Source organism: Nesoenas mayeri, assembly GCF_963082525.1.
Source record: "Nesoenas mayeri genome assembly, chromosome: 2".
NCBI lineage: Eukaryota > Metazoa > Chordata > Aves > Columbiformes > Columbidae > Nesoenas > Nesoenas mayeri.
The window spans coordinates 129,710,338-129,733,676 of record NC_137543.1 but is presented as its reverse complement, the minus strand read 5'-3'; the positions used below and the strand labels follow the sequence as shown (position 1 = coordinate 129,733,676).

At 37.0% G+C, this 23,339-nt stretch overlaps 1 protein-coding gene across 1 annotated transcript; it reads left to right on the top strand.

Annotated features, from left to right (window-relative positions):
* Nucleotides 1-246: 246 nt before the first annotated feature.
* Nucleotides 247-23,029, top strand: PALS2 (protein associated with LIN7 2, MAGUK p55 family member; the record flags this gene model as incomplete). Its single annotated transcript, XM_080340479.1, has 11 exons — nucleotides 247-363; nucleotides 5,204-5,356; nucleotides 12,636-12,788; nucleotides 13,313-13,540; nucleotides 14,718-14,849; nucleotides 17,281-17,380; nucleotides 17,968-18,036; nucleotides 19,062-19,223; nucleotides 19,751-19,953; nucleotides 20,270-20,398; nucleotides 22,853-23,029. 11 exons carry the CDS (start codon nucleotides 247-249, stop codon nucleotides 23,027-23,029), a joined length of 1,623 nt encoding a protein of 540 aa, XP_080196605.1.
* Nucleotides 23,030-23,339: the final 310 nt, after the last annotated feature.

The following is a 23,339-nucleotide window of genomic DNA, read 5'->3' as shown; positions in this document are numbered from 1 at the left end:
TTGAAAGGAATGTGCTGGGCATGGATTTAAGTTGATTGTGATGATAAGGATTTGAATAGATCCTTTATTTCCACTTTTCAAACAATGACAAAAAAAGTCCTTTTTCCGTTCTGTCCACTTGCTTTCATATATTTGGTTGGCTGCTTAACATCTCTAAAGTTAGTATTGTGGTGCTCCCCAGAGCTTTTATTTATGCAAGCCTATTTTGGTCAGTACTTACTTTTTGTTTTTGTTTTGTCAGCAGCCATGCAGCAGGTCCTGGATAACCTTACTGATCTGCCGACATCGACAGGAGCTGAAGAAATAGACCTGATTTTTCTTAAAGGAATTATGGAAAATCCTATTGTAAGATCACTTGCTAAGGTATTTAAACTTGCTGCTCTGAGTAGAATCTGGGAATACTTTACCTCTTAAATTATTGCATGAACACTGAGTATGGACTGAGGTATTAACAACGGCTTTTATGTACGGTATGTCTTATTCAGAATAAGACTTGAAGAAGTTCTTAAAGGTGAAGATTTGGTATAATGTAATTTCTGTTCACACTGATTTATTGTTACATGGAAGAATCTAGACAAAGAAGAAAAATTCAGAGAATCCAGAAATAATGTGGTAAAAATATTTATGAAGAAAATGTCAAAATACTTAAAATTAGAAGCAGTTAGCTTTAATATAGTCTTGTGAACACTGTTGTGTGCAAAACCCATATGCCTTCTGACTTCTAGCATTTTTGCCAAAGGTGAAAAGTGAGAGCAATAACCTTCTTTCCCCCATGGCGTAAACAAGTTTTCTTTTTGTCTTTGTCTCAAAGTGACATTCTGATCAGCCCAGTGAAATATACCTACCATGCCCTTTCCTGGATCTCAGAGTAATACTGGAACCTTTGGTTGTCAGCTCTGTGAGACATGGGCTATCCTGTTTTGGTCTTGCATTATTAAAATATTTTATTTATAGATGGTAGCGATCAGTTATAAATATATAAGGTGATATTTACAAGAAATCTTTAGACTCTGTAATTAAAATGTGGCTTATTTTACCAGTAGGAGATGCAGTCAATATTGTACAGCACTTATATTCTTTCTTAGTCTTACTTCATAAAAATAAGCTTCTTTCATGAGGAAAAAAGCAGTTAATTTAAATGTAGCTGTCTCTTTAATATGAACAAACATCTGAAAGCAATGCCCTCTGGACAGGCACAAAATACTCTAAAGAATTGTTGTGCAGGGATTTTGCTCAGTATAAAAATCTAGAAAGGAAAACTTCTCATAAGAATTCATATAAGAATTTACTTCTGTTTAGCTGTTAAAAATATTAGTTGTAATTGGAAGACATTGCATAGTAAGAAACTTAGGAAGTGTCTCATCTGCTAGTGAGATGACTGCAGAGGGAAAGATTTGTGTACTAAATTTACTAGAGTAAGTAAAAGCATTTTCTTACTTAGAGTTATTTCCAACTTCAGAATCTGCTGCATATGTCCTCTTTAATTTAATATTTATCATGAAGAAAATGTTCATTGCAAAGCATTTTTTTTTTCTTATCAAGAATTTGTGCTTTAATGGCCAATTACAATTATGTGGAATTTAATGACTAGGAGATGTAAAAAAAAATGCATGTAATGGAAACAGACTCTTAACTATAAACTTGCTTTATCTAGAATGCTGAAACATTTTAATTGTGTTCATATGGCATGACCACACTTATATTTTCTTTTGTAATTATTTTGGAAATAAGCCCAAAAACTCAGTCCTAACCAGCAGAGCTAAATAAGGACAAGATCAAAATGACAACACATTTCATTAAGTATATATAGTTCATATATATGTCCATTTGTCTCTAAAAATACGTAAAACTTGTTTTTCTGTGAGAAGACTGAATTTTAACAGAATAGGCAATTCTCAGGACCCTGACATAGTCAGATTATTTAAGCAGATTCATTTCAGACTGGGCCAGAAATATAAAAGCTTTTTCATTTTCCTTTATTAGTTATTAAGACTAATAATTATGTAAAGCATCCCAAAAAGGGTGAGAAGAAACTTAGGGAAATGTGTCATGAGCCATACAAGCTTATTTTTTCTTTTCAGTCCTTAGAAAAAATGAAGGCAAGCAATAAGCATAGTGGTTAGTTTATAATGTTTTGCAATTCAAAGTCTGGCTAATATTTTTAAAATTGCATTAAGTTCGTTTCACACTTTTTCTGTCTAGAATAAAGGCATCAAGATAGAAGTTACAAATCTTTTTTTGGGGATAGGATTCTTTTATTGTACCTTCTATTCTTCAGTAGGTGTTAGGATAAAATGTAAAATACTGTGAAATGCATTATCCTGTCATTTACTGGTGTTTGTAGAATCAGAGAACAGTTTGGGTTGGAAGAGACCTCCAAAGGCCATCTAGTCCAACTGCCCTGCACTGAGCAGGGACATCTTCAACTAGATCAGGTTGCTCAGAGCCCCATCCAGCCTGGCCTTGAATGTCTCCAGGGATGGGGCATCTACCACCTCTCTGGGCAACCTGTGCCAGTTTTTCACCACCCTCATTGTAAAAAGTTTCTTCCTTCCATCTAATCTAAATCTACTCTCTCTTAGTTTGAAATCTATTCCTTCTTGATTTGAAACCCCTTGTCCTATTGCAATAGGCTATGCTAAAAAGTTTGTCCCCATCCTTCCTGTAAGCCCCTTTTAAGTACTGAAAGGGTGCAATAAGGTCTCCTTGGAGCCTTCTCCAGGCTGAACAACCCCAACTCAGCGTGTCCTCATGGGAGAAGGGTTTCATCCCTCTGATCATTTATGTGTCCTTCTCTGGACCCTCTTGAACAGTTCTTTGTCTTTCCTGTGTTGAGGTTTATGCTTAGTCCTAACTAGCCTTTATTAATTGTTATGCTTTTTTGAAAAAAGTTGTTGACTTTAAAACATGATTGAATGTTACTCAGTTTTGCTGCTGAACTGTCTCATCAAAATTCTTTTCTTTCCTGCACTCATACTATTGCTTTTAGTATTGTCACATAACCTACAGTGTACCAAGTGAATGCCTAAACCAGACCGAAGAAACATCTTAGGCATAAACACTGAGTTCAGTATTTAGGATATCAGATTGTTGGAGGCAAAAGCCTTACTATTTGAACATTTGGCAAGTATAATAAATATTGAATGAATCAAGAGATTCAAGTCAGTATCGCTATTTCTGAAATGATGAACTGAAATGAAAAAAAAAAAAAAAAAAAGAAATATCTAAGTTAGCCTTTTTTTTTTTTTCCTAATTATTTGTACCTCTTCCTATCCTGCTACTCCCCTACATATTACAAGATCAGAAGTTATTGACTGAAAAACTTTCTGTTCTTCAGTATATACATGGCCTTGATTTGGGGGTGAAGGATATTTGAATTTAGATTATATTCTTGTGTTAGTAGTAGTATTTTAAAGAAAATGAGTGAGAAAGAAGGTAACCCATACTCTCTAATCTTACAAAGGTTTTGTAGTTGGGATATGTTTGAAAGTCAATAGATTTGTGTTTTTACTTGCTGTAAAAGTAGTAAACTTTAAAAGAAGGGTATTGTTTATTGTATGTATTATACAAAATAGCATTCCCTTAGTAAGGAGAATGTGTGTAGGTGACAGGCTTCCTATGACTTTATAAACGTGGTCATTTGGTTTGTGCATGTTGGTGTTGGGGAATGTTTGAAATGTCTTTCTCTGTGTTAAGTTAGTCTTCCCAGTGTTTGGTCATCAGCCCTGCAGAAATACCATTTTATAGATATGAAGTAGAATTTAATATTCGATTTCAGGAAAAAAAAAGTTTTAGAAAATTTTATTTTAACATCTGTTTTAAAGCACTAATAAGAAAATGGAATGTGTCTGCATACCTTCGAATTATATATATTGGAAATATATATAGATGACTGCCAAATATATCTGTTATTTGTTGTGTTTTTACATGCCAAAGCAATTGTTCTTTTTTTAAAACTTGTAGTCGCTATGGTGTTGTAAATAACTCTTAATTGAGTGCATTGAGAATTAGTTATTTTTGGCCTCCTTGTATTCCTGTATTTTATGATACAGCACTACCTGTAATAAATCAGTGAAGCATTTGGATTTATGAGGTGTTTCTTTTGTAGCTGAAAGCTCCTACCTTTCAGTGACTTTAAGTATCTGCAGTGCTTAGGAAAGTATTATGTCTGCAGCAGTAGCTCTAGAAAGATATAAAAAGTTATCATGAAATCACAGAATGGTTGAGGTTGCAAGGGACCTTTGAAGGGCATCTAGTCTAAGCTTCTGCTCAAGCAAGGTCACCTGGAGGTGGTTGCTCAAGACCACATACAGATGGCTTCCAACACAGTCGAAAAAGTGTTTCCTGATGCACAGAGGGAACCTCGCATGTTTCAGTTTGTGCCCATTGCCTCCTGTCCTGTCACTGGACACCACTGAAAATAGCCTGGCTCCGTTGTCTTTGCACCATGCCTTCAGGTATTCATACAGATGAGATCCCTTCCTGAACCTTCTCTTCTCGAGGCTGAACAGTCGCGTCTCTCTCAGCCTTTCCTCAAATGTGAAGTGCTCCAGTCCCTTCATCATCTTCCTGACCCTTCACTGGACTCCCTTCAGTATGTCCAAAACTGGACACAGTGCTCCAGATGTCACTTCACCAGTGCTGAGTAGAGGTCAGCCTTCTGGCAACAGTCTTCTTAATGCAGCCCAGGATACTGTTAGCAGTCTTTGCCGCAGACTTTTCTTTAGCATTTCCTTTTCTTGTGCAGATTTTCCTTTAGAATTTTCTGTTTTGAAGGCGTTTGAATGGGAGGAGCCAAGGGTAGATGCTTCCCTTGCAGACTTTATTTTTTTTCTGAGCACATTGCATAATTCCTTTTTTGTCCTTCTTATAGAAGGTGTACTTGCACTAGGTTCTGAAACAGGAAAGGTCTGATGTGCTATTCTGTTCAGAGAGGACTGTTTGGTGTATACAGCATAGATGTTGTAGGAAATGAGGACATATGAATACCTCTGACAAGTGCTGTTTATAAAGTATGCTGGGTCACGTAGTTAAGCATGCAAAATCCTTCAGCAGTTATAAAGATAAAATATACAGGTTATACTGTATGTAATTTTTCTGGCTTTCCTGCTTAAGGTTGCACTAATAAATTATTTAAAAGGCTTATAAATTGGAACTACTTGAAACTTATTTATAATATATTCTCATTTATTTAATCTTACAGGCTCATGAGCGACTAGAAGATTCTAAACTTGAGGCTGTCAGTGACAACAACCTGGAGTTGGTGAATGAAATTCTTGAAGACATCAGTCCCTTAGTAAATAAAGATGAAAATATTGCAGAATTGGTTGGAATACTGAAGGAGCCTCATTTTCAGGTGCCACCTTTTTACTGTATATTACCAACTTACTGTATCAGTGTCCACATATGGATCTAGGAATAATAATGAAACAAAAACTGAACTGTGGCAAACTTTAAAATGTAGGACTTTACTCCAAATGAAAGGTAAAGTAGAAACCATGTGAAGCTAAGAATGAGCGTGATTTTATTCTTTGATATCACCTCAAGAATATCTTCACTCATTGTATTAAAATCCACTGGAGTTTCTGTTATAAATCTTACAAACATTTACTATATGACTGGAGTTTCCATAGCAATTCCTTAAAGGCTTCATCTTTAGCATTTCTAGGTGGTCTCCATTCCTGGTACTGACCATTCTGCATTTTGGTTCAGCTGTTGGTGTTCATACTCAGATGTAGTATGTACAGTTCGCGGAGTGATGAATGTGCTTCTTCTATATGATCTGCTCTGCAGGTTAAGTTGAGAACATGCATCCTTCTCACTATTGCTCTGCTTAACATAAATTAAGTTTTGACATACACTTGTCAAAAGCAGATGTTTTTCCATAGCTGCCATTCTATGGCCAGCTTCTGTACTGACCCTTGAAGATTAGGGTTTGTAAGTCTATGGCAGATTCTGGACTTTGTAGGCAGGCTTCTGGTGACTTTAATACATAGCTATAGGTATCCTGTAAAGAACATAAGCAAACCTTTTGCCACAGTATAAATGTGCATTTTTTGGCAGACATGTATAGGGTCATAGAAATTTTTGGGGTATGTGAGTTTAAACACACTTTTTTTTTTTTTTTCCTAGATTTTCAGTTATATATTATACAAGCACAGCAGTGAGGTGCATTACTGTTTAATGTAGATAAACACTGGAAATGCTGTCAAACTGTGTTGTGACCTGTTGGAAGAGGGAACCCTTTAGGAGCTCAGTTTTTGAGGTAGTAGCCATTCTGAGTGCTGACAGTTCCTCTGCCTCTTCTAAGAGTGGTATGTTGGCCTCCCTTTTGCTCTTATTTGTCCAGAAGGGCATCATAACTAAGGGATCAAAGACTATGATTTGGAGACTTACTTGTGAGTAAACCTGCAAATCAGTCTTTGTTCCCTTAGCAGAAAATGGTACTGGAGAAGAAGAGGATTAGTTTGGAGGAATTTGTAGTTACAATGCAAAAACATTAGAATTAGGGGCCAGCTAGTGCAGTGACAGACCTGACAAAGATCCATCATGTTAGACACAGAAACTAAAGCTGAAAAATCAAAGAGTATGAATCAAAGATTAAGAGGGCTTAAGTGCTGGAGTAGACTGACTCTGACAGGTGCTGCAGCAATGACCTCTGGAGAGAGATGGCAAAGACCAGAGGGTGAGAAAAGAATCTTTGTGGTGGAGACTGGAAGTGGCTATAGGAGACTGAGATCAAATATAAATTTTAATTAAGGTGAACAGCCAATAATAAGATAAACCCAGTATCCATTCCTATTCAGTGCTCATATTTAGAGAGGCACATGATTCTAGTATCAGTTACCCCATAAGTTCAGGCTTAAGCAGCTTACAGATTTAATTTAAAAGTTCCAAAGTAGCAGGTGAACAAAAATGCCAATATTTACACTGTTTCTTGTACATTTATTGTTATTTGATTTACAAAGAACAGACTTGAAATTGCATATATGCTATGTTAACTTGTAGTTTTGCTATGCTTCCTAATTGTACATTAAAGGTCCATTTAACAAATATCTCTTCTGTTTTCCTTCCCTGTTCCCATCAGTAGGCATCTAGTGAGGACTGTAAGGCTAGGACAAGCCAACAAGTGATACCTTCAAAAATGTTTTCTGAGGATTTGATGATTTGGTGCTCAGATGTCTGAGTGAGAAGTATCATAATCCACCTGTGATGATGTTCTCTTCTGTCAGGCTGTTCAGTTGTTTTTTTGAATCCATGTGAAAACCTGGCTCTCACAACATCCCCCAGCAGAGTGGAGATGATGATGTTTTGAGACTGTCACCTGTCAAATTCACTTAATATCCCCTTGCTGCCCCCTTGAGACTAAACAGTTTTTCTTAGTCAGTTTTTCTATGTTACTTGTGATTTGAAAGACCTCATAGTCTATGTGTGTCTGTCTCAAAGGGAAGCAAAGCTGTGTACAGCTGTATACAGCTTTCCAGAGTCATTCACAGCAGCATGGACTTATGAAGTGGTGTCATAATTTCCATTGCATCTCCTACTGATTGCCTAAAAATTCCTAGTATTTGGTTTGCCTTACTAACAGCTGGTGAATAGAATAGTTCAGTTGGAAGGGACCTACAGTGATCATCGGGTTCAACTGCCTGACCGTTTCAGGGCTGGCCAGAAGTTAAAGCATATTATTAAGGGCATTGTCCAAACGCCTGTTAAACACTGAGAGACATGGAGCATCAACCACCTCTTTAGGAAGCCTGTTGCAGTGTTTGACTGCCCTCTCAGTAAAGAAGAGGTGCCTCTAGGCTCAGTAGATGTAGAGGTGGGTTGTTGGTTTGGTTTGGTTTGGTTTTGTACTGTTTACATCTGAGATCCCAGTTCTGAGTCTGTTAGCTAATGTTAGATTGGGATCGTGTTTTCCTTTGAAGTCAGTGTTGAATTTCATTTGCCTTGTTCTCACTCTGTTGCTTATGAGGTGCTCCTGCAGGTTACAGTCAGTTGTTTTATTCCTCAACTAGTTTATCGGCATCAGCACACACTGTAATTTCACTTCTCAGCCCCATTGCCTAGATGACTTATCTGACATGTCAGCATATTGGCAGGTGCAGAACCAAGCCTAGATGCCTGTGGGAAATCCCCTGGTGACATTCATTGTGAAAACGAATAATATTATATTCCTGGCCCAACTTTTTCAGTCTTTTAACCAATATTTTTGATTGCTTGAGAGCCTTACTGCTTATCCTATAGTAGCTTTGTTTCTTTGAAAGACTTTGATAAAGGAGTCTTTCAAAGGCCCTTTTGGGAATTGATCTATATTATCAACTAAAACTGCCTCAGTGTCATGCTTGGTGACTCTTTCAAGGAACTTAACTAGATTTGAGAAGCATGACTTCCCTTTATTAAAGCATCGTGATGCTTTCCCATGATCTGTATTGTCCCATCATTCTGGGTTTTTTTTTTTATGGAAACTACTTCTAATTTGTTTGGTATCAACATCAGACTTACTGGTTTGCACTTTGACTCTTCCTTGGAACCCAGTTTAAAAATTCATGTCATGATTATTGCATGCTATGAACAAGACTGCATGCTGCCTCTTTTGCTAGACTGTTGACTGGGTCACGGGTATGTAAGAGAAATAAGCTATTTCTAGAGCTTCCTACTTCATTTGCTGCAAAACCTGGATGTTACAGAAAAAATTAGGTACAAAAGAAAGAGAAAAGACTGGTTGATTGTTAAGGTAGCTAAATGCTGCCCTGGAGAACTAGCCTATTGTTCACTCTGTCAGAATTAGAGTTAATTAAAAAAAAAACAACCAACAAAACTGAAGCAGCTTTATTTTTTTTGTTGTTGTTTTCTAAGTGCCTCTTGTGAGGGCTTCAGTGTTATTTAGAGAAACAATGAGCAGTTTTGGTTGCTGTGTGCAGGCAAAAAGCAACTAGATACTTACTTTTAAAAAGTAGATCTGAGGTGATTCAATTTTCAAGCCTAAAATTGGGGTGTACTTTTCTGTCCTTAATTTTGTGCTTCCATTCTGCATCTGGAGGCAGGCGACAAAGACAACTAAAGCCAACGCAGTATTATTTCAAGTGTTTTTATTTAACTGATGTCATAGTTATCACCACTCTGGAATAGCATTTAGGAAAATTTGCAGACCAAAATGTGGCTGCATTAGGCTTTCTAAGGCTCAGGGAGGCTGTATGTCTCTCTCTCTGAAAAGGAGACAGAAAATAAACTAAATACTCAAGAAATAAATGCTGTCTTTTCTTCATCATTTGGTGCAAGGAAGCATATTCCAAATTCTGCAAGAAGGAGCCTGTAAGGAAGAAAGGAAAAATACAATGTAATTTTTAATTATAGAAAATGTGATCTGCATCCTTTCTCCAATTCAGTAAATGCGTAAACAAGCCACCTTGACTCGGCTCTTTTAAAGTTTAATGGACACTATTATATAACTGTTTTAGAGGCTGATTCTGTATTTTACAAATGAATGGTGCCACTTTATCACAGCATCATCTTACAGTTGTAACCTGCCTCGGCATACAAGTATCAGATGTGGTATAGAAGTCTTCAGTGCAATAGCTTAATGGAATGTATCATTTAGTGGTGAAAATACTGAATTACTCTGTTTCTTTTACACATTTTTACAGAAGATACATTGGGGATTGGCCTCTGGAGTACAGCTGCCTGTGTGGTTGTACTGCTGTGTTTGACTGACTGCCTCCTTTTTCTCTTTTCTACCTTCATTCCTGTCTTTTTTTTTTTTTCTTCCACTTTTTACCCCCTTCAAATAAACTTTTCAGAAGTCCAAGTGTGGAAGATACTGAGTTCATATGAGTTTCACAGCATTGATGGCTGACCATCAGGCCAGTATGTACTTAAGCTAGAAAATGCTGCTCAACCTTCCAGCACCCACCATAGTGGGCACCTCTGTCTGTGTGGGGAACTTAGAACGTGGCAGATTTGCCAGAGCATGACCCACCTCTCTGGGTACAAACCCTCTGCTGTACAGACGTATGTTGTGATAGGACAAGGGGTGATGGTTTTAAACTAAAGGAGGGGAGATTCAGGCTAGACATGAGGAAGAAATTTTTTACAATGAGGTGGTGAAACACTGGCACAGGTTGCCCAGAGAGGTGGTAGATGCCCCATCTCTGGAGAGATTCAAGGCCAGGCTGGACAGGGTTCTGAGCAACCTAACCTAGTTGAAGGTGTCTGTGCTCATTGCAGGGGGCTTGGAGTAGATGAGCTTTGAAGGTCCCTTCCAACCCAAGCTATTCTATGAAGTGCCAGGTGGCACATGCAATGCATAGAAAAGGCTCTAGCAAGTCTTGCCTAACAGTAGCTGGAGGGCAGAATACAAGAGTGATAATATGTTGCCTTGAGGGAAGTTGAAAGTACCGTACTGTTAGAGTGATTAAACATGCAGAAGAATGGCTTCTGCTGCTTATGGAAGAACTTGATCAGTTACTTTCACCTTTTCAAGAGTTATGCAAGTTGTTCCTCCTAAATAGAGGATTCTTCTGGCAATAAAATACTTAATCTGAAAAGCAGTCAATATTTTCTTCTAATAGTTAGCTTTGTAATGGCTAATCATACCTTAAAAATGTTTTTTTTGTTGTTGTGTTTTTTTTTTTTAGAAAAGTGATCCTAAATGCCTTCTAGAGAGATCTTAATTTAGAGAGTTATTTTCCCTACATATTCATGCCTCCTTAGCAGCCCCCCCAATTTCTCTAAGATATCGATTTCCTCGCTTTTCCAGAACAGCCTTTAGAAGTGTCTTCTTTTTCACATGTATATTAGGGGCCTGTAGTCAATTTATTAAGTTCTAACATTTAAAACAGTGTTACGAGAAGAGTAGCACGTATTTAGTGCATAAAAGAGGAACAAAAATATTTTAAGTACTTCTGAGACTTGAAGTGTTAGGAGTTCTAAATGCAAGACTGTAGTGTTATTCTGTTCTTTTGTATTACCCCAAACTTCAGCCCCCAATTTGTAATTTAATTGTTCTGTTGGACCATAGTGGTGTATCTACCTGGTTTGTCAGTGTCAGTGTGTTAAAATGTGTGTAGTTGATGCTAGTTTTTTTTCATATTGGAAAAGTAGAAAGATCCAAAAATGTTGCTTGCAAACATTGGCAAACAGAGATCTGTTCTCCTGGTTTCTGGATTGGATGTATCTTGGATAATGAAGAATTAGAAATTGCTACCATCTGACAGCTGTTTGATTTAAATAGATGATTGTTTTTTCCTATTTAATTTGATTTGGTTTCTGTCCACAGTATCAGAGCAGCCACAATAAGCAGCTGTCTTCACCGTCTTAGTGGCAGGGGCAAAATTGATAAATTAATACTTCCTTCTAGCATGAAATTGAAATGTCAGCAAGGTCATTGTGTAGTGGGCAGATTAAAATGACTGTTCACGTTTGTGACACTTTGAGGGCTTGCGTGTTGAGTTTAGCACTAAACTAATATGGTTGCACAACTTTTAGGTTAGAGGTGGCTTACAGAAGGATGGAGCAGACTGAATAGCAAAGTGTTAAATGTTGCCTGCTCACCTGCTCTGCTTTCTAGTAGTTTGCCATCTCCCTCTAGCATGTGCATGTCACTATCAGTCATAGTCCCCACGATGTCTTGTTTTTCGTGTCTGCTCTTTAGCTACTTACTTGACATCAGCCAGTGATCTGACTTAAGATCGTATCTCCTCAGGTTTGAAACAAAGCTATGTTGTTTGAGGCCTAGTGGGCATCTCTACATGCTTCTTTTCTTGTATCTGTCAGTGAGATTCTCTGCGCTACAGGAAGCGTTATGTTGAACTACCGTATATGGTGGCTATAGGCTGTCCCTTTTCAAGATAGAAAGTCTCCATTGTCTGATTTCACAAGTTTAATCTTGTTTTGCCTGTATGTATTGTCTTATAAATCCTTTATTTAAATCGTAAAGTATATTTTATGAGAAAATCAAGTCTAAATTGCCTTGTCTTCCAAATATGATAATATTTATTTGGATCTCCTCCTTTTGCTTTGTATTTATTTACATGGACTAGTGAAAACACCATTAACTATGAAATCTGAGCTCTTGTCTTCCAGAAGGTGAATTCTGTCAACTTGGATTCATTTGGTACTAGAATTCTGCCTTGTCTTTATGCAAGCAGAAGTCACTCATTCTGCAGGTTCTTAGAAAGTCCTGCATACCTGTAATTATCTAAATTACTGTGGAGGAAAATTTTATTTCATTAAACACAAGTCTCTAATGATGAGTTGTCTTTGGGGTTGTTTTGTTGCAGTGGGTTTGTTTACTTTAACTATTTGCTCAGATAGTGTCTCATTAGGTGAAATACTATTTTAGGCACTCCTTTTTCCATCTTCTCTGCAAGATCACGTATTCCACCCAAATTCATTTTATTTCTCCTATATATCCTTAAGAAGCAGCATTTGTATTTACAAAAGAGAGCACATTTGCCAAGACAGTGGGCTTATCAGGCCATGTGACTACTTACATGTCAATTTTTGTTCCATTCCGTTTGAAGTAAGGGTTTTATGATCTGGCCTCAAAAGGGCAGATTCAGTGGTTATTCAGAACTAAATCCTTTTGCTGATGGTTATTTCATGGTTTAAAAAAGGATCTTTCTGTTCCTTTGCAGTCCCTCTTAGAAGCACATGATATTGTGGCTTCAAAATGTTACGATTCCCCTCCTTCTAGCCCAGAAGTCAATAATTCTACAGTGAACAACCAGATTGTTCCAGTAGATGCTATTCGTATACTTGGAATTCACAAAAGAGCAGGAGAACCACTGGTAAGCATTTGAAGATGAGTGTGTCTTTAATGTGTGAGTGAAAACATTTGTGCATGCCCTATTTTGTGCATTACATTTTAATTATTTCCATTATTATGTTGTGTAATTTAATGGATGATAGGATCAGTATTGAGAGGTTGAAATAAGATAATTTACATGTTCTCCATCATGTTCTCTTTAAGAAATTATGAGCTATTGAATAGACAGTCACTAGGCTGAATGACTTGCTAGCATAACCAACTTAAGATGACATCTGCTTGGCCCTTATACAAAGTGACAGGATTGCATGCAATCAAGAACAATACTGTCATTGTTCAGTTGTATGAAAACCTTGTCTGAAAGCACTTTTGTGTCACCTGACATTTATCTGTGTATTAGGAACTCTTACACTGTAGTAACTATTACTGGCTCTTTTCTTTGGAGTAGAGAGAATAACCCATAGCTGTATATTTTTGCTTGAGATAATAGTAAAATGAAATTGAAATTCAAATAATGGTGAACTAGGTTTCACATACCTCTTTCAGGGTGTTACGTTTAGAGTTGAGAACAATGATCTGGTAATAGCACGAATTCTTCATGGCGGAATGATAGATCGACAAGGTCTTCTGCACGTAGGTGACATTATTAAAGAGGTGAATGGCCATGAGGTTGGAAACAATCCAAAAGAACTGCAGGAACTGCTGAAAAATATTAGTGGCAGTGTCACTCTGAAGATTCTCCCCAGCTACAGAGACACTGTTATTCCACAGCAGGTCAGTAGCACATTTCTAGCAATTCTTTCAAAAGAACTACTACTTGGTACTCTATTGCATAAGATTATTTTAAGATTTTGGATTAAATATATTTTGATGATTTTATATGTTTAATGCTAGCATAAAGGCTGAAATGTGGATACCTGTATTCACCTTTAAGTACATTTTGGAAATGGGTGTATTCAGTAGATTAATACCACACCTAGTATATCTGCTTAAAAAATTCTAATTAGTATCTGAGATTGAGAATTGTTTGTGTACTTCCAAGAATCTTTCTTTGACGTTCAGTGACCTCAGATGACCTAGCTATGGTCACACTAAACTGCAGTGAACTGCATGTGTTTATAACATGATCAGTGTCCAAGTAATTTGTTTGATAGAATTCAGAAACATATTGAATTCAACAGATGAGCTTGAACTTGTTGACTTAAGCAGGAACTTAGATGGTGGCTATTCCTTGTCCTTTTGTTGTTGCTATAGGCTGTTGATTTCTCCACTGCAGAAGCAACTTGTTGCTCTAAATCAGTGCATTTGAAACATCTTGTAAGACACTTTTCATGTCCTAATGCCCATGACTGTAAAAGACTATGATTACATTGAGTAGATGCTGGGGGAATGTGCTGTACTGGAGGCATGTCCACTGTTTCCTCTGCTCCCCAACCTGGAAGAAAAAAGTCAAAGATGTTTCCAATCTACTGGTGCAACTCACGGTTTCTTCCCCTGCAACAAATTTGAGTCTTAAGCAGTCACATATCTTATTGGTTTTAAAACACTGAGTTAATGGAAAAATTACTTATTAAGATTCCACAAGCCTTGAAGACAAGGCTTACATTCTGAGAATTTTTCTTACATTTTTAGGTTATTAGAGTAGGAATACTCCATTATATATGCTGAAATGTAGAAATGAGTGTTTTATAATATGTCGTCCAAATAGAACAGTTGGCTTTTTAATTTTATCATGAGGCTCCTTCAACTGAGGTCTACACTGCTGATTATTTCTACTCTCTCAGTTAGTATATGCTTTTTTTTTCCATAGGTTATATTTTATTTGCCAAATGCAACTTTGATCATATCAAACTTTTTATGCTGTAGGTAAAGACAGTACTTAGTTTGACAGATGAATTAGTAAAGATGTATTTTATAGTGTTTAAGCTTTGTAAATTTTTACACATTTCAGGTTTTTGTGAAGTGTCATTTTGATTATAATCCATATAATGACAACCTCATCCCATGCAAAGAAGCAGGTTTGAAATTTTCTAAAGGAGAAATTCTTCAGATTGTAAACCGGGAAGATCCAAATTGGTGGCAGGTTGGTAAAAAGATTAAACTAAAAGAACGAAAAGTTTCACTAGTTGCCTTAAAAATAAACTCTAAGTTATATCTGCTGTTAAATGGAAGTAGATTATATATATATATATTTACACTGCAATCCAATTTCAAGCTAATATCAAGAATATTAACAATTGAAATACTAGAAAAAATTGAATGTTATAAACTGTATATGTAATGCCTGTTTTGCTGTTACTATTCTTTGCTTGTCTTTGTTCTTGTATTGTAAACCTAGACACTCCAAAATCAGTTAAGTGGACAATTTCTAGCAGAAAGTCTTAGGTTAACTATGTTAATTGTGGTAAGCCTTCCCTGACGGCGACTGTGGAAGAAGTGGATCCCTTCCCAAGTGCTCAGAGTTGAGGAATGAGAGGGAAATTAACCCTGTGGATTTGAAGAGGGGTGAGAATAGCTACTTGGAGAAGCTGTATCTTTTATTTCCACAGTGGTGGTCAGTGTCTGTGAGCTGTACCATGCATGTTCATAATCAAAGTGTTTGGCACTAGTTCACATATTAACAGTTCATCCTGCTTTAAGGTTGTATTTCTACATTCAGTCCTTCAGTAGAAATGTAATCTAGTACTTATGCTATTTTTATTTTTTCCAAGACACTATACACTATATTAAACATCATCAGTGCCCTTGAAAGTGAGATGAGTGAACCTTTGAGACACTTTTCTCAAATGAGATACTCAAAATTGTAAGCGGCAGTGGAAATCTAGGCAGAGTTGAGCATTATTGATTTCCCTTTCTACCTCTAAAAGACTCACTCTTTGCTAGATAACAAGCAACAGTAAGCCAAATGTTACTTGAGAGCAATATATATATATATATGATTTCTTTAAAAGCAACAAAAATATTTGAATATACATCAACAACTGTTGCTGAATTCTGTTGCTTGTCAGTGACGGTAGTAACAGAAAGAAAGAGAATAAAAAGAATGAGGGAAGGCAGAAAATTTGTTACTGCCAAGTTAATTAGTTTCAGAAGTTAGACAATCCAAAACTCCGGAACAGTTTGACATTTAGCTTACATGCTGTCTTCTGCATTGTTTTTCAAAATCTCCAGCTTGTAAGTTGTTGGAGTCCAGGAGAAGTAAATCTTAAAACACTCGATCAGTGGCAAAAATAAAATGCATTAAACTGGCATAGAGTGTTGCAAGCATTGCTGTGCAGATCATGTCATGGGGAAAACAAAGTTAGTTTTGCCTGGTGCTTTCTAGAGAAGCTGAACTCGGGCATAAGTAAAAGCATATAAGCTGAAGAGGAAGCGGTTCATGTGAGCAAGAGACAGGCCAACCAGTTATGGGAAGAAAAGTGTAGCAGTTCATAACTGTTTGTCTGTGTTAAGCTTGCTGAGAATTCAGCTTGCCATGAAATTATTTTATAGAGAATCTTAGCTGAATTTTCATTACCAAGAATACTTAACTCACTAAGATTTTTAAATCTGTAGTTACTTAGTGCAAAAAGCTTGAAGGCATGATTAGGCATGTGTAAATGGCATTCACTGTTTGTGAAATGACAGTTAATAAGCTGTACTGGAACCTGTCTGGAGCAGCTCAAGAATACAAAGTAAGTGCAACAAAGAATACAGAATTGGGGCAACAAAGATGATTAAGGGAGTGGAGCATCTCCCTTATGAAGAAAGGCTGAGGGAGCTGGGTCTCTTTAGTTTGGAGAAGAGGAGACAGAGGGGTGACCTTATTAATGTTTATAAATATATAAAGGGTGAGTGCCACGAGGATGGAGCCAGGCTCTTCTCAGTGGCAAACAATGATAGGACAAGGGGTAATGGGATCAAGCTGGAACACAAGAGGTTCCACTTAAATTTGAGAAGAAACTTCTCAGTGAGGGTGACAGAGCACTGGAACAGGCTGCCCAGGGAGGTTGTGGAGTCTCCTTCTCTGGAGACATTCAAAACCCACCTGGACATGTTCCTGTGCGACCTCACCTAGGCGTTCCTGCTCCAGCAGGGGGATTGGACTAGAAGTTCTTTTGAGGTCCCTTCCAATCCCAAACATACAGTGATACTGTGAGGTGTACTGTGTACCAGAAAGTCTTGGGCTTTGTCACTGAAAGTTAAGTGTCTGAAGCCATAGAATTCCATTTAGGATTTTGATGTCAAAAGTTCATGGCTATAAGACCGTACTAACTTAAAGAGAACTAGTAATGAAACTTCTATCTGTTTTATTTAAGTTTAAATACTCAATGGCGAGACACTGTTACTGTAAGAAAGAATTTAAATATCCACATGTGAGTTTGAATTTCCAAGTCTCAGTAGTAAATATACCAATACTCACCACTGAGAAACTCTGGCAGTGTGAAAATCAGTCAATACCATGTCAATGAGAAAAATGCTTCTCACAAGTTACCTGCAAATTTTTTCTTTCTTTTTTTTTTCCTTCTTTCCAGGCTAGTCATGTCAAAGAAGGGGGAAGTGCAGGGCTTATTCCTAGCCAGTTCCTGGAAGAGAAGAGAAAGGCCTTTGTTAGGAGGGATTGGGACAACTCAGGTGAGATTTAATGAATTTCAGGAATAGATTTTGCTCTGACTCCATTTGTTTTGCTTTTGCTGCCTTCATAAATACTAGAAAACTGTTGTATGAGAATACACAGAATATTGTGAAATGCTAGTTATTATATTTTGGCTTTGTGTGAAGGACAAAGGCTAAAGTATATCTTTAGTTTTCATAGATACATGAATCAGTTTGTCCACCTGCTGATGAAAGCTAAATGAGGTGGCAAAAGCATGAGAATTAGCTGTCTCTTTTTTTTAATTATGTTTTTATAGTATGCACTGTTAATAAATTAATCGTCTTTTCATGGATTTTTCTGCTGCTTTTTACAAAGCTTTCTAGAAAAAATGATTTTTTCTCTATGTTATGTTCAGTACTTCTTATACTATTTCATATGGATGCTATTCTTCTTATACTATTTCATGTGGATGAAAATAGATGTGATCTCCTGCCCTAGAATACGTAAAACTCTGAAATAATCCTCGTAAATGTAATTAATCTAAACTTGCATATGTTCATGTAAATAAGATTCAGAAAAACACATTTAACAAAAGTGATGAGTTTGTCTCAATTTTTATTTCTAGGTCCTTTCTGTGGAACAATAAGCAGCAAAAAAAAGAAAAAGATGATGTATCTCACTACAAGAAATGCAGGTATCTCTTAACATGAATGAAAGTTCTCTGGGCTTCCAAACTTGCAGAGTCTAGTGTATCCAAAGCTGAAAGATTTGCAGTAAAATATTTGATTATAGATTTGATAGATCAGATCATTTTTGTGGTTCAAAAGCAATAGTGACCAGTGAAGATACAGTGGTGCCGAGTACATCCTTCGGTACGTGGAAGTCAGAGAAGGATTTTGTGTTAAAAGAGGAAAAAGTGAAGGCTTTGTTGTCAGCAGGTTGAGGAATGTGATCCTTTTCCTCTGCGCTGGTGAAGCCACACCTCGGGTGTACTGGGCTCCTCAGTGCAAGGGAGATACAGACATAGAGAGATGATGCAGGGACTGGAGCGTCTCTCCTATGAGGACAGGCTGAGACATCTGGAACTGTTCAGCCTGCAGAAGAGAAGGCTCAGGAGGGATCTCATCCATGTGTCCAAAAATTTGAAGGGAAGGTGCAAAGAGGATGGAGGCAGGCTCTTTTCAGAGGAGCCTAGTGACAGGACCAGAGGAAACAACACCACAGGAGGTTCTGTCTGAACATCAAGAAACGATTTTTCCACTGTAAGAGTCACTTGAGTACTGGCACAGATTGCCCAGAGAGGTTGTAGAGTCTCCATCCTTGAAGATATTTAACAGCCATCTACACATGGTCTTGAACAACCATCTCCAGGTGGCCCTGCTTGAGCAGGGGTTTTGGACCAGATGACTTGCAGAGGTCCCTTCCAACCTCAACCATTCTGTGATTCTTTGAAAACTCACTGATTTGTTAATCACAGTTTTCCCATTCTGATCAATTTTGAATTTTCTCCTTGGAAATACAGGTAATACTGTGACCTTGTGCTGTACATGCAGGGGCAACTGTTTTATTCCCTTACCAATTCAAAGTAAGAAAGATTGTATCAGCCCTTTACATAGTATTTATATTCACATGTGGTCTGCTAATCTATAGTAGGGTTGTCTATTTTTTTTATTACACTACTGACTGTTTTAACTGTTTTTTGTACATTTCTCAATGTAGAATTTGATCGTCATGAAATCCAGATCTATGAGGAAGTAGCTAAAATGCCTCCTTTTCAGAGGAAAACACTGGTCTTAATTGGGGCCCAAGGAGTGGGGCGAAGAAGTTTGAAAAACAGGTTTATAGTACTGAATCCTACTAGATTTGGAACTACAGTGCCATGTAAGTTGTCAGTATTCTTATCATAGTATCATACTTCAAGACTGATTATCTGGAAGATACCTGATGTTTATCCCAGTGATTCAGGATAGGAGTACTTTTGTCAGAGTATAAAAGTTGTATAGGCAGGACAGATTTTGATGTGTACTCCATGATTTTCAGAAGTATGTTTGGCATTTGAGAGTTTGATTTCCATTTGATTTCCAAGTCACTTAAATAATTATTTTACTAAGTGAATAATTGAAAAGATTATATGAATGAGTATTGTATCCGATATGAAGGAGTAATACAAAGGAAATAAGCAAATGGGTGGGTAAGCAACGTATAGGATGAATAGAAATAAAGGGAACAGGAGGGGATGTGCTCAGTTTTGAAACTTACTCTAGAATAATTAATTAATCTGTATATGGAACAATTAGAATTGTATATTAATGTGTATTATACTCTCAGTAACACAACAGGGATTCCAATCTCACATTTGTATTTGAAATATAAAAACATTCAATTTATATTTGAAATATTTTCTTTAGTTACTTCACGAAAACCAAGGGATGATGAAAAGGATGGCCAGGCATACAGATTTGTGTCACGAGCTGAAATGGAGATGGATATTAAAGCCGGCAGATACTTAGAACATGGAGAATATGAAGGAAATCTTTATGGCACCAAAATTGATTCCATCCTAGAAGTTGTTCAGACAGGAAGGACCTGCATCTTGGACGTGAATCCACAGGTATATCTGGTTTAAAGATTACAAGACCAGCTGGATTCTTGCATTTGTGGCAGTTGGTTGGACTGAGTTAGAAAGATGGAAAAAAAAAATCTTAGGAGTTTTGCAGAGTAGTAAATAATCTTTTTAGCCAAAGAAGAAATGATGTTGAGCATTTCAAAAGGCAGTGTAGGAGCTTCTAAAATAGAAATTAGAATCTTCTCTTATGCGTGTCTGCCCACTGTAACAGACTGGTTTTGCAGTGCCCTGTAAGTAATGGGGAAATGCAGTGAGTCATTCTCAAACTTAGAGGTTTTTTTTTCTTTTTCTTTGCTTCTAGGCCCTGAAAATATTGAGGACTTCAGAATTCATGCCCTATGTAGTGTTTATTGCTGCTCCAGAGTTGGAGACTTTGCGTGCCATGCACAAGGCTGTGGTAGATGCTGGAATTACAACCAAACTTCTCACTGTAAGCAGATTATTTCATATTTAAGCTTGCTTTGAACAGGATGTTCTTGGATATTTTTTTAACCTTTAATTTTAGATTCAGTTTATTTTGAAAATAATATCTCTAAGAAAAGTTAGGCAAGACTTTTGCTGATTACTTAGTAGAGGTTAATCAAATAGTATGTATAAGACAGATTGCTTCTTTCTCAAAAATAGACCTCTTATAGAGAAGTGTTTGATTACAAAAATTACTTGTAATGTGTTCTTTGGTAAGTGTCACTTTTGATTATTTGCAGCAAATGGTAGATATTTGATAGTGGGAATTGTTTGTTTATGTAAATGTCTTTCCTTCTCTTTCCCCATCACTCCTCCCAAAGACTTTTGTTCAAGTTTGTCTTATAATGTAGGTGTGCTTTCAAAATGGAATCTGTAATCCTTAGGAAAGATATTGCGCAAAAAAGAAAAACAAACAAAACAAATCAACAAAACCCAAATCCCACCAACAACAGAATGCAACTGGGCCGTGTTTCCACCGCTGCAGCAGCACATGGTGCACTGTGAATGGCTGGGAGCTGCCAGAAGAAGTGTTGAATAGCTCCTTTTCCCCTTAAGTTCCTTGGATTTGTTGTGTAAAGCACAGTGGCACATTTTATTCATTAGATATTCTATCCTTTTCCAGGACACAGTGTGTAGCAGAGGGAACTGAGACATGCTTCCTCCAGAGCAGCAAATGAGAAATATTCTCTTTCCCAGCTGCAGGACGAAAGCCAAACTTAGCAGTTAAGATCACCATCCTCAGTGATCAGCAGTACAGCTTCCCTGCCTGGGAAAAGCCATGGCTTGCTGAGAACTCACCATAATATTCCTTCTTAGATAGTAGCAATGTCTTGTAGAATGCTGATGGAGCAGTAAAATGGGGGGTAGGTTAATTTCCACTAAATTAATATGTTTTGTTTTTTGTTTTTTTTTGCAAACCTATGAGATTTCATTCTCTCAACCACATGAGAGACCATCCAGTCCTAGTCATGGATCCTGGTTATTATAGAGTCTTTGTGGGTGCTCTGCCTTTTCTCATCCCTGCCCCAAATGAACTCTGCATTTTGTGATGTGTATATGAGAAGACAAGGTTAAAACTGTTCAGACAAGTATAAAAATAATTTCCCACACTTCCTAATACTCGATTCCATAAGACAGGAGTGTCAAACTCATTTTCACCTGGGGCCACATCGGCCTCGTGGTTGCCTTCAAAGCGTCGAATGTATAAATGTAGGAGATGTTATATTTATACTGTCCTAAAATTACATTCAGGCTTTGAAAGCAACTGCGAGGCTGATGTGGCCCACAGTGAAAATGAGTTTGACGCCCCTGCCCTAAGGGATATCCTTACCTTTGTTTTACATGTCCCTATGAATAATAAAGAGGATAGTTACATTAAAAAAATACATCTATATATCTTTACAGACTCTAAATCCTATCTGTGGACATACATATAGAATATGATTTCCTATTTCATGTTCTTGAACCTCCTGAACAAATAAAAAACAAATGTCATTTAAAGGATTATGTTCTGCTTGCTCATGTGTCCCTCTATATTATTTCTAGTATCCTAAGTCATTGCAAAAATTCTGATTCTTCTGGTGCTACATTTGCTTGTCTCCTTCATTTACTATGCAGGAAAGGCTATTCACAAACTTACTTTTTCATTTTGGCTTTTGTATTTACAACTGTATCAGGACTTGAAAATATTTAAATAAATATTGTCAAGGGGACAAATCTCACAACTGCTTACCAAAAAATTGCTTTGTGCAAAAGTGGAGAGGGGTTTTCTAAGAATGTAGGACTAATGACACATACAAAAATGCTCCATGGCAGCACTTCATGCAGGCTTCATAATGCAAGAATAGAAATTTTCTGCATATTTTGTGGCTCATGTCAGACCTAAAATAATGCAGCAGTAGTTCACAAAAGAGGAACTAATGTCAGGTGAGCAAGGCTGAATGTAGCCTTAAAAAGCAGTAAGGTATTCTAGAGCTCTATTCTACTAGAAATGTAACTTTCATTGTCTTTAATTACATGCTACTTTAAATTCTTGGATTGTTTGGTGCTTTCTGTGGAAATAAAAAAGGGCACAAATATATTTATGTAACTTATTTACTCGGTCTTTCCTAAAGCATTTAATTTGATTCTGATTGGATCATCAGTTGCACATAGAAAATTATTAACTGCTTGTTGTGCATATTGGCCCAAGTTCATGTGCTTCTATTGACTTTCTTAAAAACTGCAAGATTTGCAAACATTTGGTTGCCATATTTAACATTATTGGCAAAGCTAATTCAGCCCTTTCATGCATTTTAGCTTAAGTTCTGTGTGAATTTACTATAAATCAAAACTTTAATTATTTTTTTTTTAATAGATGCTATTTTGAAGGATTTGCCAAGTCTTACGTTCTTAGTAATCTTTGAAATCTCTCTCTCAGGACACTGATTTGAAAAAAACAGTGGATGAAAGTGCTCGGATCCAGAGAGCGTACAACCACTATTTTGATCTGACCATTGTAAACGACAACCTAGACAAGGCCTTCGAGAAGCTACAGACTGCGATCGAGAGGCTGAGGCTGGAACCACAGTGGGTCCCAATTAGCTGGGTGTACTGAGAGTCCACAAGAGGAGCTGAAGTAACAAATAAAATCAACAGCAGCAAATACACTAATGTGACGTTATGTAGATACTGACGATAACCTACGGCACCTGTGCATTTTTACTCTGTATATTCAAAAGTACACTATTCTGAATTTTTATAAAAATGTTGAAGGGAAAGTGTACTTAAATATGTAATTTATTTTAATTTTTCTAACTTTTTACAGATAACCTTTCTATTCATATCACATGAAGGAAATGCGTTTAAGCATTTTTATATGTTTTGATTTAGTACCTTTGCCTTTTTCATCTAAGAAACTTGCAGTC